The sequence below is a fragment of the Oncorhynchus keta genome, chromosome 11 (assembly GCF_023373465.1).
Source record: "Oncorhynchus keta strain PuntledgeMale-10-30-2019 chromosome 11, Oket_V2, whole genome shotgun sequence".
In the NCBI taxonomy this organism is placed as follows: domain Eukaryota; kingdom Metazoa; phylum Chordata; class Actinopteri; order Salmoniformes; family Salmonidae; genus Oncorhynchus; species Oncorhynchus keta.
The window spans coordinates 25,879,113-25,897,799 of record NC_068431.1 but is presented as its reverse complement, the minus strand read 5'-3'; the positions used below and the strand labels follow the sequence as shown (position 1 = coordinate 25,897,799).

At 42.1% G+C, this 18,687-nt stretch overlaps 1 protein-coding gene across 7 annotated transcripts in view; it reads left to right on the top strand.

Moving 5' to 3' along the window:
* Positions 1–18,687, top strand: part of LOC118389976 (cell adhesion molecule 1-like) — a 486,522-nt gene that overhangs the window by 437,762 nt on the left and 30,073 nt on the right. For 2 of the 7 annotated variants that reach the window (XM_035780042.2, XM_035780039.2), the window contains one exon: positions 15,543–15,575. The exons of 3 other annotated variants lie outside the window; for them this stretch is intronic. In XM_035780042.2, coding sequence (XP_035635935.1) covers positions 15,543–15,575 — 33 coding nt within the window. Of the gene's footprint in view, positions 1–2,856; positions 4,748–5,087; positions 5,312–15,542; positions 15,576–18,687 lie in introns of those variants that run through there. 2 more of the 7 variants (XM_052529801.1, XM_052529800.1) reach the window with 2 other exon arrangements.

Below are 18,687 nucleotides of genomic sequence, written 5' to 3'. Positions count from 1 at the left end.
TTCTGTTATGCACATAATAGATAACCGACTTGCCAAAACTATAGTTTGTTAATTAACAAGAAATTTCTGGAGTGGTTGAAAAACGAGTTTTAATGACTCCAACCTAAGTGTACAGTATGTAAACTTCCGACTTCAACTGTATATAGCATCCACATTTACAACAAAGTGACAGGATCAAGGTAATTAACACTAGAAAAGCCTGGCTTCTTGGGACCCCCTTCAAGCCAAAACAAATAATTTTGACTCCAATATTCTAACAGTCTAATAATTTATTTTATTTTTAATTTCACCTTTATTTAACCAGGTAAGCTAGTTGAGAACAAGTTCTCATTTGCGACCTGGCCAAGGTAAAGCAAAGCAGTTCGACACATACAACAACACAGAGTTACACATGGAATAAACAAACATACAATCAATAATACAGTACGAAAATCTATATACAGCATGTGCAAATGAGGTAGGATAAGAGAGGAAAGGCAATAAATAGGCCATGGTGGCAAAGTAATTACAATATAGCAATTAAACACTGGAATGGTAGATGTGTAGAGGATGAATGTGCAAGTTGAGATACTGGGGGGCAAAGGAGCAAGATGAATAAATACAGTATGGGGATGAGGTAGATTGGATGGGCTATTTACAGATGTGCTATGTACAGGTGCCGTGATCTGTGATCTGCTCTGACAGCTGGTGCTTAAAGATAGTGAGAGAGGTAAGAGTCTCCAGCTTCAGAGATTAATAAATAGTAAACACATTTCATGTACAGTATGCTATCGTAAAACAAATATTATGGTTGTGTTTATGAAGGTCTTGAGTAACATTAGAATACAAAAACAATTCAAAGAACACAATAGCATTTTAATTTGTTAATGTTAATATAGGCTATCTGTTTCCATGTGCTCAAGTGGGGAGCGCATGGAACAGTGGTTATTCTTGGAAAAAGTTACATTTTGAAATAGAGCTCATCTCTTCAATTTGGTAGTATTTTAATTGTTTTGGAAACCTCAGACTGCTCTTTCTGATACTATACTGTATATAAATTAAAACGTCTTACCCTCATGTGACTTAAACAAGTAACTTCTTGGAAATTGTCCTCTTAACTTCTTATCAAATTCTAAAAGCATACGTGTTAAATATACTTATTTTGGAAAATTCAAGGACGGAAGGTGGCATGACTTTAAAAATGGCAGATATATTTACATTTGTAATTCATATTAAGCAAAATAGTGTTAAAACACAAACTCAGATCTCGACGATCAGACATACAAACGAACACTGTCTGGATTATATTTTGGGATTATATTATATTTGGATTATATTTTTGTGTTCCTACTGGAGGGGCCAGGCTCAGGGTCCCTCCCACTGCAACTCGAGGCTGTCAATGGCACTCCTCAGAGTTGCCCGCTTGCACCCATCACAATTCTCTCTAAAATGTTCACCCGCTTTCTCTCTCCCTTTCTCTCCCCCTCACCATCTCCCTTCTCCCCCTCTCTCTCTCCCTCTCCCTTTCTCTCCCCCTCACCATCTCCCCCTCTCTCTCTCCCTCTCCCTTTCTCTCCCCCTCACCATCTCCCTTCTCCCCCTCTCTCTCTCCCTCTCCCTCTCCCTTTCTCTCCCCTCACCATCTCCCTCTCCCTTCTCCCCCTCTCCCTCTCCCTTTCTCTCCCCCTCACCATCTCCCTTCTCCCCCTCTCTCTCTCCCTCTCCCTTTCTCTCCCACTCACCATCTCCCTCTCCCTTCTCCCCCTCTCTCTCTCCCTCTCCCTTTCTCTCCCACTCACCATCTCCCTCTCCCTTCTCCCCCTCTCTCTCTCCCTCTCCCTTTCTCTCCCACTCACCATCTCCCTCTCCCTTCTCCCCCTCTCTCTCTCCCTCTCCCTTTCTCTCCCACTCACCATCTCCCTCTCCCTTCTCCCCCTCTCTCTCTCCCTCTCCCTTTCTCTCCCACTCACCATCTCCCTCTCCCTTCTCCCCCTCTCTCTCTCCCTCTCCCTTTCTCTCCCACTCACCATCTCCCTCTCCCTTCTCCCCCTCTCTCTCTCCCTCTCCCTTTCTCTCCCACTCACCATCTCCCTCTCCCTTCTCTCTCTCTCCCTCTCCCTTTCTCTCCCACTCACCATCTCCCTCTCCCTTCTCCCCCTCTCCCTCTCCCTTTCTCTCCCACTCACCATCTCCCTCTCCCTTCTCCCCCTCTCTCTCTCCCTCTCCCTTCCTCTCCCACTCCCCATCTCCTTCTCCCCCTCTCTCTCTCCCTCTCCCTTTCTCTCCCACTCACCATCTCCCTCTCCCTTCTCCCCCTCTCTCTCTCCCTCTCCCTTTCTCTCCCACTCACCATCTCCCTCTCCCTTCTCCCCCTCTCTCTCTCCCCTCTCCCTTTCTCTCCCACTCACCATCTCCCTCTCCCTTCTCCCCCTCTCTCTCTCCCCTCTCCCTTTCTCTCCCACTCACCATCTCCCTCTCCCTTCTCCCCCTGTCTCTCCCTCTCCCTCTCCCTTCTCCCCCTCTCCTCTCCTCTCTCCTTTCTCTCCCACTCACCATCTCCCTCTCCCTTCTCTCTCTCTCTCTCCCTCTCCCTTTCTCTCCCACTCACCATCTCCCTCTCCCTTCTCCCCCTTTCTCTCTCCCTCTCCCTTTCTCTCCCACTCACCATCTCCCTCTCCCTTCTCCCCCTCTCTCTCTCCCTCTCTCTTTCTCCCTGTCTCTCCCTCTCTCTTTCTCCCTTTCTCTCCCTCTCACCATCTCCCTCTCCCTTCTCCCCCTCTCTCCTCTCTCTCTCGTTGCTCCCACAATCTTATCACGATCTGGGGCTGTATCCCGTCCTGTCTGACTCTTTTGTGTTTCCTATTTTCAAACGCTCAGACAAGAAAGCTGGAACTGGGACAGGCGGACGACTCCCTTCTCTTCCATTCACATTCATATATTGTAGAGCCGTAGACTCTTATTTCCTCTAGTGAGGTGTGTCTCACTTCGACCAGAAAAGTTCAGGTCCCTTGCCAATCCTCAAAATATATTTGTCTTATGCAAAAGCAATATGCGAAAAATTAACTGTCCCCTTGCGCTGTTGCGAGAATGCATTCACAATGACCGCAGTTAGCGGTAAAGTGATATGTTAAAGTTCAGATCGGTGCTCGACTAAACTTTTGTTAGCCTTTGGAGCCGGCGTTGTAAATGCTGAGCACTGATGTTATCATTGCATGGAGTCACTCGTTTGATCCTATTTCCTGTTATGGCTATTATACAGAAAGCAGGTACATGGATATATTTAGCTCTGATCTCTCCCCTGCCTTTCTTGTATCATGTTGTACCTGATGCAATGAACAGGCAATAGATTTTATTTTTCTGTTGCAATTCCTGCTATCTTAGCTCACCAGTTACTGCAGATTCAATGTTTCTCCGTACCACTGCTTAGGCTTACTTTTAAGCCCCCCAAACAAAACAGACTTTATTATTTTTTTGTCTTGGAGAAACACTGACAAGATACCAATGAGTCCTCTAGATCTGGGACCACATATACTGACCGTCTCAGAGTAAGAGTGCTGATCTATGATTAGTTTTGCCTTTGAGGTAAAAATGAATAAGACTACATGGACAGGGAGGGAGACCTGATCCGAGATCAGCACTTCTACTCTGAGACGCTTTTTGACAACGAGCCCTAGTATTTGCAGGCTCCAGTTGATCTATAATTGATGTTGAAACATTCTGTTAAGTGAGTAATGGATGTGACCTATCACTATCGCCAACTGTATTTCCTTTCTCAGTCCAATCGCTAATATGTGCATGACCAGACGATGTCACAAATCATTCATCAACTCTATTATGACATCTCGGTTGCCATACTATTGTGGACTAACTATAACCATTTGATTGTATTAGATTTTCAACTTAGTGCCACATAAAGCCATTTGCAACGGTTAGTAAATGCACGATTGTCTCTCTTTGTTCATAATGACACTCATTGTCAGAAACAGTTGCTAAAGGCCATTTTTGGCATTGCAATTTCAAATCTCCTGATTGTGCATAAACAAGACAACACTTTACAACTGGTGTTTGAGCAGAGCAGCCATGAACTAGAAATACAATAAAAGTCTCTGACAGACCTTTCTCCGCACGTTGGAACAAACCTAGACCTGGACAAAACAGGCATTGTGCTCGATTATGCCATCTGATTGGATTAAGTGAAAGACCAAAGGCCTAATGACGATGCTGATTAGTTACACCTTCTACTCACACCAAACAAGTGGGTGTGTCTAAGTAGGCTGTTATCTGCTTTGTCAGACTCATGTAATCTAGTATCGCAATAAAATAATATGAGGTATTTTATTGTTCTAACGGTGGAGACTTTGAAGAATCTAAAATCGGAAATATATTTTGCTTTGTTTAACACTGTTTTGGTTACTAGATGATTCCATATGTGTTATTTCATAGTTTTGATGTATTCACTATTATTCTACAATGTAGAAAATAGTAAAAAATAAAGAAAAACCCTTGAATGAGTAGGCGTATCCAGACTTTTGACTGATACTGTATGTCACTAGTAGTAAACGTATATAATGGGGAATTGATAAAAAGAGTAGTTCAAGGCATATCAAAAGGGAGGATGAATACAATTGAAAGAACCTGAATTTATCTAATTTTCTACTGTTTTTATTTGTCTGCTTTATGTATACTGAACAAAAATATAAACACAACATGTAAAGTGTTGGTCCCATGTTTCATGAGCTGAAATAAAATATCCCTGAAATGTTCCATACACAAAAAGCTTGTTTCGCTCAAATGTTATGCACAAATTTGTTTACACCCCAGTTAGTGACCATTTCTCCTCTGTCAAGATAACCCATCCACCCGACAGGTGTGGCATATCAAGAAGCTGATTAAACAGCATGCTCATTACACAGGTGCACCTTGTGCTGAGGACAATAAAAGGCCACTTTGAAATGTGCAGTTTTGTCACGCAATACATTGCCACAGATGTCTTAAGTTTTGAGGAAGCTTGCAATTGGCATGCTGACTGCAGGAATGTCCACCAGAGCTGTTTCCAGAGAATTGAATGTTAATTTCTCTACCATATGCCGCCTCCAACGTTGTTTTAGAGAATTTGGCAGTACGCCCAACCGACCTCACAACCACAGACCACGTGTAACCACACCAGCCCAGGATCTTCACATCCAGCTTCATCACCTGCAGGATTGTCTGAGACCAGCCATCCGGACAGAGCATGAAACTGAGGGGTATTTCTGTCTGTAATAAAGCCCTTTTGAGGGAAAAACTAATTCCGATTGGCTGGGCCTGGCTCCCAAGTAGGTGGGCCCATGCCCAACAATGGCTGTGTTCTTTTGCACATTCATGTGAAATCCATAGATTAGGGCCTAATTCATTCATTTCAATTGACTGATTTCCTTACACGAACTGTAACTGGAAATTGTTGCAAGCTGCGATTTTTTTGCAAGCTGCGATGTTCAGTGTAAATTTCTAACAGAGATTTTCATTTCTGTCACATATGGAACCACAGTTATCAGGTGCGCTGTTTAGAATATAGTTTTCCCACGAATGACATTTTGGCAAGTGTTTGAAAATGAGGAGTTACCATAATGATTAATTACCATAATCTAAATGTGATTTCTGTCATTCTGAGCACAGTGGATGTACGCCCTAATGGATTATGCACCCAAAAGATGTTTATTAAATGGCCAGTGAATTCAAATCTTCCTGGTCCCGTTGTCCGGTGACACACCCCAATGAGTTGGAAGCAATGGGTCAGCCGCAGTGCAGCATTCCTGCACGATTATAGACGTTAATGCACTGAACACTTACTGAGAATAACGTTTACTTATGCAGGAACGCAGTGACAAACTTAACTTGCACATGCTGTAGACATACTGCACTGTAAATAATGATGACACATTGTTCCAATGTTGTTGCACTTAATAAAGTGGACCTCAACATGGCCGACTCGTCATAATTAGAAAGATAAACCCCATTTACTGGTATCTTTCCCAAATCGTCTTTTTGCTTTTAACTTTTAACATTATTCCTGTGTATATAGATGTGAAGGAACGGTCTCTTATGGACGTTATGCGCTCTGCCGGCTGATTATATTTCTCCACGAGCGCAGATGCGTATAGATCAGAGGCAGTAGCGGCAAGCAAATCTATCAAAGCCCCCGCGGGGTAGATGCCACTTAGAAATGTAATACATTTTTGATAAACTGTTATAAGGAGACTGGAATGGGGGTATACTGCACTTTTATAGAAAATCTATTATAGCCTCAACTCAAGACTAAGGTGCTCAGCGGCTTCAGGAGGTGACATTTAGATATTACTAAATTGCCATTTACGCAGCAAATAAATGGCTATATGGAAGGACCTTGCTCACTACCATCCGCACGAGGGACAGATTAATAAATAAATAAAAATGCCCCCTGAACACAGCTCCAAACTGTATGTGTATCGATATTTTGCCATATTTTTGCTTTTAAAAAGCTTTTGCAAATGTGATTAAAGGTCAAAGCTCGCTCTCGTTCTATCTGTATGTCTCCATTTTTAGCCTTTCCCATCTACTTTATCCCTCCCTTTATCGCGCGTTCTTTTTGGTTCTGTTCCCAAAGCATTCTTCCTACCAAATCTTTCTTTCAGCTTCCCCTATTCTTGCCCTCCCTCTTTGTATTGTTTCCCTCCTTTTCTTCTGTTCCCTCCATCTCCTTCTCTATCTTTATGTCAGTCAGAAAGGCAAAGCAAGAGCTTTTCCGCTTGACATGCAGCGTTTTGTGCTGGCCCTGTCCTAAGGGCAGGCCGTTGTCCTTTTGGTAGTCAGGGGCAACAGTAGTTATTGTCATCTCTAATGTCATCTCTAATGCGGACCCACTCCTGTTTGGAAAAGTCCACAGATACCAAGACACTTAGTCATCTAGAATACTCCCTACCTCTATCTTTCCTGCTCTCTCTTCATACAACTCTCTAGCATTCTCTCTGGCTCCCTCTCTCTCCTACTCTCCCCTCTCTTTCTCCATCCCTTGCTCGCCTTCCCTCCCTCCCCTTACTTCTTCGCTCCCTTTCTCTTTCAGCTTAAATACAGTATATGACTAATGATGTACCAAAACGAGACGTCAGAGAATTACAGTCAGCTCAACCCAGCAACGTAAATAGACACTCGTAAAGCAGCGTTTGGGAGACAGAAAAAGCCATTAATAAAATGTACCCCCGCTAATAAAACGGAAATGAATTAGGAGACCGAGGTGCCACCGCCTGTTAATTGATGAAAAGCTATAAACAGAGACGGCAACCAATTCATTTCACCCCCCTCCAAACATAAAAACGACAACAACAAAAACGCTTTTGTCAATACTTAAATTGCATAAACACCATCTGGTAAACTGATTTTGGGATTGAACAAATGAATTGCCCTTGCCTGCACAAGCACTTGCAAGATAGAGTTGTCCATTTCTCTTGATTCTTTCCAGCAGCATAAAGCAGAGACAGAGAGGGATGGCTCGCCGGCAGAGGATGGGCTAATTCACTAAAGGTCAATTGCATTACAATGGGGGAAAACAACAACTGCAGTTGTGTGATACACCACTCATTGAGCGCATCCCGCTGAATTTATTAGGCTTAACAACATGCAAACACAGAAATGCACCCAATACGTCTTTTTTATGTAGAGGTATATTGTTATTTGAGGCAATGTTTGCGCTCCATGATGGCTCCAAGGAGATGGAACTCATAAAGCAGGCTGGGGAAGGTAATCAGCTAGCTAGGCCTGAATCACCTACGTCCTACAACAATGAAGCTTGGTGTGCGTGTGTGCATCAACAGAAGGTTGATTCTTACATTTTTGTTGTATTTACACCTTGATTTGAATGGACATTCTCTGATAATTGATGTCAATTAAGCAAGATCATTGATGTCAAGTTCATTTAAATATAGAATGTTGGGAAGTTTATGATTAATATAATCTGTGGCCAAAGCAATGTCGTTCTGTAGTGATTGCTGTAACCACCCACTAACAGAATAAGAATGGACTATACAGTGCTGTCGGAAAGTATTCAGACCCCTTGACTTTTTCTACATTTTGTTACGTTACAGCCTTATTCTAAAATATTTTTTTCTTCTCAGCAATCTACACACAATACCCCATAATGACAAAGCTAAAACCAGTTTTTAAAATGTTTTGCACATGTATTAAAACTAAAAAACAGAAATATCTTATTTACATAAGTATTCAGACCCTTTGCTATGAGACTCAAAATTGAGCTCAGTTGCATCCTGTTTCCATTGATCATCCTTAAGATGTTTCTACAACTTGATTGGTCAATTCAATTGATTGGACATTATTTGAAAAGGCACACACCTGTCTATATAAGGTCCCACAGTTGACAGTTCATGTCAAGGCGAAAACCAAGCCACGAGGTTGAAGGAATTGTCCGAGCTCCGAGACAGGATTGAGTCAAGGCACTGATCTGGGTAAAGGTACCAAAACAAAATTCTGCAGCATTGAAGATCCCCAAGAACACAGTGGCCTCCATCATTCTTAAATGGAAGAAGTCTGGAACCTCCAACACTCTTCCTAGGGCTGGCCGCCCGGCCAAACTGAGCAATCGGGGAGAAGGGCCTTAGTCAGGGAGGTGAACAAGACCCCCGATGGTCACACTGACAGAGCACCATAGTTCCTCTGTGGAGATGGGAGAACCTTCCATAAGGACAACCATCTCTGTAGCACTCCACCAATCAGGCCTTTATGGTAGAGTGGCCAGACGGAAGCCACTCCTAAGTAAAAGTCTCATGACATTCCGCTTGGAGTTTGCGAAAAGGCACCTAAAGACTGACCATGAGAAACAAGATTCTCTGGTCTGATGAAACCAAGATTGAACTCTTTGGCCTGAATGCCAAGCGTCACTTCTGGAGGAAATGTCCTTGAGTGGCCCAGCCAGAGCCCTGACCTCAACCCCATTGAACACCTTTGGGATGAATTGGAACGCCGACTGGGAGCCAGGCCTAATTGCCCAACATCAGTGCCCGACCTCACTAATGTTGTTGTGGCTGAATGGAAGCAAGTCCACGCAGCAATGTTCTAACATCTAGTGGAAAGCCTTCCCAGAAGATTGGAGGCTGTTATAGCAGAAAAGGGGGGACCAACTCCATATTAATGCTCATGTTTTTGGAATGAGATGTTCGAGAAGCAGTGTCCACATACTTTTGGTAATGTAGTGTTTATCCAGAGGGTCATATCTTAATTAATTACATCGAAATGTGAGGCAGAACTGATACAGAAGTGCACAGAGAAAGCTCTGAACATAAAAAAATATTAGCTTGAGATGATCATCATGAACTAATTGGAGGGGCTTTGCCTTCTCAGTTCTTCCTTGCAGCTGACCATGTCTGTATCTTTCCTTAGATAATGTACTCCACTAAAGATTTTTATTTTTACCAGTTATGTAGTGTTAAAAAATAGTTTAAACGCTGATTACCATTCGCAGTGAGTAAAGTAATGCTTTCAATAATTGTTTTCTCAAAAAGGTGGGTAAACACTTTGCAAAAACATTTTACGCCTAATGTACTCTCTTAAATTTCAGACTTGATTTGCCCTCACGAAAAATGGAACAGCCCCTACAAAAATGTCAGATAATTATAATCCACATAATAATTCACGTTTCCTGTTGCTGCAGGATTATTTGCAATCTTAATGTGTGTTTACCCTCCACTACACCACTGATTTTGACTCTTATCAAACCCATATCAAGCCTCATTGACTAAAAAGTATGATATAACTGTGGGCATTTTACTTCTACAGTGCAGACACTGGTTCCAGTGGGGATTCTCTCATATGTACTGTCAACCAGAATAGGCTTTGCAGAGGTTGTGGTGCAGTGGTATTATCAGTAGCCCATTGTCACGTCTGCTGATGTTAGCTGCTGAGGTCAGCAAGGACGCTACTGCCTCAGGTGACCTGCGACACAAGGCAAGAGAAAGAACGGGAGAAGGAGGAGGAGGTCCGAACCATGGGCTGGCGATAGCTCATCAGTAGACATATTGACCGGCTGGTGCGGCAGTCACAGCCAAGTAATGGGGTTAGCAGACATCCAGGGGCCACCAATGATTGAGGGTTGCCGAGACAGATGCTTTATTGTATTGCTTGATTTGAATGAGCAGCGATATATTACTACCGCATAGCAGGCTAGTGTAGCACACATAACCAGGACACATCCCTAGCGGAGCCCTTTGAGAAGCCCCTCCAGCTGTTTTAAGAGGACTGCTTAGAGCCCGTCTTTCCCGAAAAGATTTTACTAGACCTCAAACAGAGGTTGTGATGTCGAACGATTGTCTTAAAATGTAGAACGATTTGACTGTGCCAGACGTTTGATTCTCTTTTCTTCATGCCTACTTGTTTCAGGACACTGTCATTGAACCGCTCCGTCTTTCTCTTCCCTCCGTCCTGAGGACACGCAGTCTGCTCCTCTTTGATAACTCATTCTACTTTCAAGCGTACCAGAGGTGATCTGGCCTACAATCAGCCAAATAAAGGAAGCGCTAGGAGCGCTCCATGTAGGAGTAGCAGCTGCAAAGAAGCTAGTAAAAAGCGAGCAGTGAAGTGGCCACTTTTTAAAAGGTCAGAATACATTTTAAAGAGCAAGCCAAGGAGGTGAAACAGTGGCAGTGTCCGAAATCTGCATACTGTCTACTAATCGTACTACAGACTATTAAACAACACATATCAGCATACTAGGCTCATCCTACTAAGAATGCGTAGTCTAACGCTCAATAACGTTGATTGCCGTCATTCGTTAATTTTGGTGCAGCTCGTCCTCTCTGCTGATTATCAGCTGTTGTCAAACACACGTCTCAAAAGACGATTCTTATCCTCAATAGTGTGCAGTGAATTCTACTAGATGAAAAGCTTAAATTAGTATGACATCCTGGCATTTGAAGCATACTCAAAATTTCACATAATATCATTTTTTGCATACCCAAAATGCCTACTATTTAGAACGCAAGTAGGGGTATTCGGACACAGCCAGTGGCTTCGCTGAGACGCTCCTCAAGTGATTATGCTAAAGAGCTGTCATCCTAACTGGAGGCCTGTGGTATTACTTAACACAGATTACAATGTGTTTCTTCTGGAGGGCCATAAGAATAGTCTCTGATAGGGACTTTATCTGGTCTTGCCTTCTGAGATCTCTTTCCCTGTTCCTTTGGCAATAAATACGAGGGAGGCGAAGCGCTAACTCTCGTGTCCCTGATGGTTTGATATGTAGAAGTGTAGAGAAGCCTGCACTCCTTGGCACAGCGCATTGATGCAACATGAGAGGTAGTGAGAAGAGTGGTATGGAAAGTGAGAACACCTCCCTCCACTCACTCTTATGTCTACAGTAGATAAGAAAAACGGAGTCAACATGGGTGGTCTGTTTACATATACCTCTGGAAATGCATCCTGACCTGACTTAACCATGACTGAGATGGTGTAAAACCTGTCCGAATTAGATATGTTTGATACATATATTGTTGTTATGTTACCAATATTGACACATTGACCTTGTTCACGTGATTTATGATGCGCTGTGTTTGTTGACAGGTTTCTCAACAACAAATCTAACATTGGTTGGGTACAGGCCTGCTTTGACAAACAGTGAGAAACCATGTTACTTGACAGGCTGCTTTGATTGGCAAGCAGACATCTCCATGCATTTCTAAAAGCAGCCGAGTCCTCCGTGTTTCATCCCAGGATGTCCCAAATAGCCCTATTTTCACTATATAATTCACTACTACAGTGCCTTCAGAAATGTAAAATTGATTGAATTTAGATTTTGTGCCACTGATCTACACACAATAGCCCACAATGTCAAAGCGGATTTTTTTGTGAGAATTTTTTACAAATTAAAAATTAAAAGCTGAAATGTCTTTACTCAATAAGTATTCAACCCCTTCGTTATGGCAAGCCTAAATTAGTTCAGGAGTAAACATTTGCTTAACAAGTCACATAATACATTGCATGGACTCACTCTGTGTGCAATAGTGGTTAACATTATTATTTTTTGTCATTTCCCCCATCTCTGTACCCCACACATACAATTATCTGTAAGGTACCTCAAGTAGTGCATTTTAAGCACAAGACTAAAGATGTTTCCAATGCCTCGCAAAGAAGGACATCTATTGGTAGATGGGTAAAGATAAAAATAAACAGACACAAAGATACAGGCGTCCTTCCTAACTCAGTTGCCGGAGAGAAAGGAAACCGCTCAGGGATTTCACCATCAGGCCAATGGTGACTTTAAAGCAGTTACAGAGTTTAATGGCTGTGATGGGAGAACTGAGGATGGATCAACAACATTATAGTACTCCACAATACTAACCTAAATGACAGAGTGAAAAGAAGAAAGTTTTACAGAATAAAAAATATTCCAAAACATGCATTCTGTTTGCAATAAGGCACTAAAGTAATACTGCAAAACATGTGGGAAAGAAATTAACATTTTGACCTGAATACAAAGCATTATTTTTGGGGAAAATCCAACACAACACTGAGTACCACTCTTCATATTTTCAAGCATGATGGTGGCTGCATCGTGTTATGGATATGCTCGTCATCAGCAACGCAGAGGGAGTTTTTTTTAGGCTAAAAATAAATGGAATAGAGCTAAGCACAGGCAAAATCCTAGAGGAAAACCTATTTCAGTCTGCTTTCCAACAGACGCTGGGAGACAAGTTTAAGAAATGAAGGTCAAATATACACTGGAGTTGCTTACCAAGACTTAAATCATCTTGAAAATCTCTGGCAAGACTTGTAAATAGTCTAGCAATGATCAACAACCAACTTGACAAAGCTTAAAAACAATATAATTTATTTTTAAAGGCAAATATTTAACTTTCCAGGTGTGCAAAGCTCTTACCCAAAAAGACTCAGCTGTAATCACTTCCAAAGGTGATTTTAACATGTATTGACGCAGGGGGTTGAATACTTATCTAACTAAGATACACTGCATGGCTAAAAGTATGTGGACACCTGATCATTGAACATCTCAAAATCATGGGCATTAATATAGAGTTGGTCCCCCTTTAGCTGCTATTACAGCCTCCACTCTTCTGGGAATGCTTTCCACTAGATGTTGAAACATTGCTGCGGGGACTTGCTTCCATTCAGCCACAAGAGCATTAGTGAGGTCGGAAACTGAAGTTGCCGTTCCAATTCATCACAAAGGTGTTTGATGGGGTTGAGGTCAGGGCTTTGTGCAGGCCAGTCAAGTTCTTCCACACCAAACCATTTCTGTATGGACCTTGTTTTGTGCACAGGGGCATTGTCATGCTGAAACAGGAAAGTGTTGCCACAAAGTTGGAATCACAAAATCATCTAGAATGTAATTGTAAGCTGGAGCATTAAGATTTCCCTTCACTGGAACTAAGGGGCCGAGCCCGAACCATGAAAATCATCCCCAGACCATTATTTCTCCTCCACCAAACTTTACAGTTTGCACTATGCATTTGGGCAGGTAGCGTTCTCCTGGCATCAGCCAAACCCAGATTCGTCCATCATACTGCCAGATGATGAAGCGTGATTCGACACTCCAGAGTCCAATGGCAGCGGTCTTTACACCACTCCAGCCGACGCTAGGCATGGTGATCTTAGGCTTGTGTGCGTGCGGGTGCTCGACCATGAAAATCCATTTCATTAAGCTCCCGACGAGCAGTTATTGTGCTGACATTGTTTCCAGAGGCAGTTTGGAACTCGGTAGTGAGTGTTGCAACCGAAGACAGATCATTTTTATACGTTATGCGCTTCAGCACTCTGCATTCCCATTCTGTGAGCTTGTGTGGCCTACCACTTCGCGGCTGATCAATTGTTGCTTATAGATGTTTCCTTCCACTTCACCATAAAAGCACTTACAGTTGACCGGGTCAGCTCTAGCAGTGCAGAAATTGAACGAACTGACTTGTTGGAAAGGTGGCATCCCATATTGGGTGCCACGTTGAAAGTCAACAGATCTTCAGTATGGGACATTCTACTGCCAATGTTTGTTTATGGAGATTGCATGGCTGTGTGCTCGATTTTATACACCTGTCAGCAACGGGTGTGGCTGAAATTGCTGAATCCACAAATTTGATGGGGTGTCCACATACCCCCTGGCCATGTAGTGCATATTAGTGTTTTTTCATTTATTTTTCCTTGATAAATAAAAATCTTCCACTTTGACAAAATATTGTGTAGATAAAGAAATACTATTAAATCCAGTTTAATTCAAATTTGCAACAACACAAAGCATTGGGAAAAAGTCATTGGGTATGAATACTTTCTGAAGGCAATATTTATAGCGCCATTTGGGACTCAATCGCAGTCAGTCCCCCTGTTCCCATCTCCCCCTACACCGATACGGTGGAGCGCAGTCAAATTGTATCTCCTTTGTTTCCTAAAATTTTGGATAAACACAGAGGAAACTGGTAAAACTGTACCCAAAATCATCAAAAGACCACAATCGGATTACAACTAGATGTTGGTTTAATCTCCCTGGAGAGGGAGCAGAATATTACACCACACTCTTGCAGCGATTGACATTGCATAACAAGCTTTACAGTTTCCTGCACCTCGAGGTCTGATGAAGTAAAAGTCTGGTAAAGGGAAAACAACCTTTGCTTGTGTCCCCACAACTGCACTGCATGGGGACAATGACAAAGATCTTCCATGCATTAGACTCATTTGCGATAGTACATTGTGAATTTAAATGTGTACAGGCAACGGCAAAACTAATGGCTTTTTTTTTATTGATCCATCATGGATATTTATAGTTGAAAGGATAAATTAAATAAACAGCAAATTCTGATTTATTGGCTGCAGAGATAGAACAGTGCTTGTTTTATCACCTAATGTCCTCTGCAAATTCATTGGAATACTCTTGATCATGAAAATATAATATTTGTCACTGAAATATTAAAAACGGGTGAAGGTTTTCATATGCAGTGCTTTAGACTGCGAAAAATTTATATTTTCTCTCCTCTCAGGAACCAAAAAAAAATGTATTTCCTAACTCAAAGGTCCAATTGGTAGTATGCATGCCCTGTAACATTGCAGTTTGTCACATCAAGGTTAGTATGATTGCTTTTGACAAAGGTTGTTTCAGCTGTTGTAATTTATTGAGATTCCCAAAGTCATGTCATATCAATTGAAATATGCACAGCCATACCAAAATATGTGAAATGTTTTCCCCCAACGCCCCAGAATCACACATGTCCACACTGGCCTCCAACATAATGCAGGAGTGTGTGTGTGCAGTTGTATTCTATTGATGAGCTGTCTGTGTACCACGCAAACGCTTTGGCGTTCCCCTCACGGTGTGACGTACGATGTGTTTGTGTTGTGCTTTATCTTTGTGCTACCTTGATTCTCTTTGATTTCCCTCAAGCCTCATGTCTTAGTCCTTGTCGTGTACTGGTCTCTAAATGCTTGCTTATGGGTTCCATTTGTTTTCTCCCTCCCTCCCGCCCCCATTTCTCCTTTTTTTGCATGCCACCTGTTCCCTTCCTCCCTCCACCACCACCACTGCTCCTCCGCTTCGCTCCTCTGCTCAGATACTACGCCCAGCGCTGAACCCGCAGCTCACGGTTGGTTTCTCTTCCCTCTTTTTCTTCTGCCCACCACAGCATGCCCCACCACAGCATGGCACCTGATTACCAGCGCTGTTTTAATGTCTTGCTCTCCTTTGATTACTCTACTGTACTCTCTGCCACTACATGAATAGATGACTTGCTATGGTTTAATTCGTCTGTCTCTGCTTGTTTGTCTATATGTGTTTTTCTGTCTGTTTTTACATCTATTGCTCAATCCCAAAACATCACCTAGCCCCTACACACAGATCTGAAAGAATCAGAAAGATATAGCCAATATGGTATTAGCTCCATCTTGCCCTTTGATAGGCTAGGTGGAATTTTGACAGCATTGCTGATACATATTATGTCGACCCAATTCCCCTATAAGAGAGAAGTTAGGGGTCAATTTGGGGTTGGGCATTTGTATGACAAGCCTGCTGGTCCGTTTAGCCAGTTTGTGCTTTTAGATAACTCCTCTATGTGTTCGTAGCTTGCAATGCCAAACCTGTATGTCATGACAACGAGAGAAGAGTTAGCTGCAGCACATACAGAATGGGACCAGGCTATCGTATGACTATCCATCCTTTTTTCTGTCTGTCTTCCTGTGCTTCCGTCTGTCTTTCTGGCCATCAGTGTTAGAAACCCTTGCTGGTTCACCTTAAATCCAAAATCACCCCATTTGGGTTTCTTTAATCAAAATGCCCACTCAAAATCTCCATGAGGGTGCATTCTTCCTTGTTGAAGTATGCCTTAAGTGTCCTCATTTTCCACCCAAAAGGAATAAATAATAACCCGCCTCAAATCATTTTTTCATTAATTTAAATGATGTCTAAATGGCTGGTTTCTTAAGGTGATACATCACAAACCTTTAGCTACCACTCAGGTACTCAGACAGCGTAGTTCAGTTTGCCAGACAATTACTACTTTGTTTCCATCAACATAAGGCACGAGCAGCAAACTATTCACAGAGCTCAGATGGCAAGACAATTTTGTATTCGGCAAAAAATACACTTAATACTGGTGTTTTTTGAAGAAAGCTACCCTTATAACCCTCGGAGCGCATATGAATTATACATAGGGATGTACAACCTCAAATTCATGTATTTTTAGGCACCTGTGTTGATACATCTCTCCTGTGATTATGTAGGCTAATATCTACGTAGGCTAATATGTTAATTAAACCCTTGGCCTTCATCACATTCTATCAGCTAATCCCCATTGGCTCAGAACACGAGCTGTTGCTGCAGAGTTCTGACAAACTAACCAATATTAACGGACACCAGCTACATTTCTGTGGTCTGAAGGGATAGGTCCATTCTCTGAATTGTATTTATATTTTTATTTATGTTACCTTTATTTAACTAGGCAAGTCAGTTAAGAACAAATTCTTATTTTCAATGACGGCCTAGGTACAGTGGACTAACTACCTGTTAAGGGGCAGAACAACTGATTTGTACCTTGTCAGCTTGGGGATTTGAACTTGCAACCTTTTGGTAACTTGTCCAAAGCTCTAACCACTAGACTACCCTGCGGCCCCAAAGGGATGTACAACCTCAAGTTCAATATGATTGAAATGACACCCACACTGTATTCAAGATTATGCTCAGGTTATGTAAATTAGGGTTTAATCATATGTGAAAGCGAACATTTTTAGATAATTTATATCAAACTCAACCGTTAAAAGTATTTACTCAAATAAACTGAAGTAAAATATATATTTTTTAAATTAACAACAAATAATTAAGGAGCAACAATAAAATAACAGTAGCGAGGCTATATACAGGGGGTACCGGTACAGAGTCAATGTGCGGGGGCACCGGTTAGACAATGTAATTGAGGTAATATACACGTAATGTTAGCTAGCTAGCCAGACATCTAACGTCAGCTAACATTAGCTAGCTAACAGCTAGCTTTAACTTGGGGTCTTTTGTTTAGACATGCCACTTTGACATTAGCTAGCTAGCTAAAGAATGAACTGTTCTGCCTGCGGCTATGGAACCCTGACCTGTTCACCGGACGTGCTACCTGTCCCAGACCTGCTGTTTTCAACTCTCTAGAGACAGCAGGAGCGGTAGAGATACTCTTAATTATTGGCTATGAAAAGCCAACTGACATTTACTCCTGAGGTGCTGACTTGTTGCACCCTCGATAACTACTGTGATTATTATTATTTGACCCTGCTGGTCATTTATGAACATTTGAACATATTGGCCATGTTCTGTTATAATATCCACCCGGCACAGCCAGAAGAGGACTGGCCACCCCTCATAGCCTGGTTCCTCTCTAGGTTTCTTCCTAGGTTTTGGCCTTTCTAGGGAGTTTTTCCTAGCCACCGTGCTTCTACACCTGCATTGCTTGCTGTTTGGGGTTTAGGCTGGGTTTCTATACAGCACTTTGAGATATCAGCTGATGTAAGAAGGGCTATATAAATACATTTGATTTGATTTGAACTATAATCCCAATCCATAGAGTACTAGCAATACAAACCAATTGTCATTGCTAGCTAAAGTTAACCAAATAGGTTCAACGTTAGCTAGCAAGCCATTCAGTGAACTTCAGCTAGCTAGCTAACAGCAAGCTTACATTTGCAATGAAAACTACTTCCTGACAAAATTAGAAACGTATAATATCTAAAACTGTAGCTGGCTTCATGGCAGACTGCAACCCCTTTCATTAAATAAGACATCCTGTGTCATTTCCGTTTAGTTTGCACAGAAATTCCACTGATTTCAAAACTCGGTCAACTTCTTCCGTGACAAAAAACACTGTTGATCGCCGTTTCTTCCCCATCACTGTCATCAGAAGACTACAATGTCTTCTTCTTCAAAAAAATATTTTTTTTTACCTAAATCGGTAGCTTCCTCAACGTCTGATTCATTTTCAGAGTCGGAGAGAGTCCGCATGGCACGATCGTCCTCCAGAAAGTAGTCCATCATAACGGATAATATTTGCAGTTCTCCATGGCTAACGTTATATCTTTTGAAAAAACTGCAGTAGAATGGATTATTTACGCAAAACGAGCAGCTCATTTTATAGACACGATGCTACACCGCAGAACAATCTGAAACTCATAATCTCTACATGTCCAGCCCACTCATTACCTCAGTTAATCATGGTTAGCGGGAAA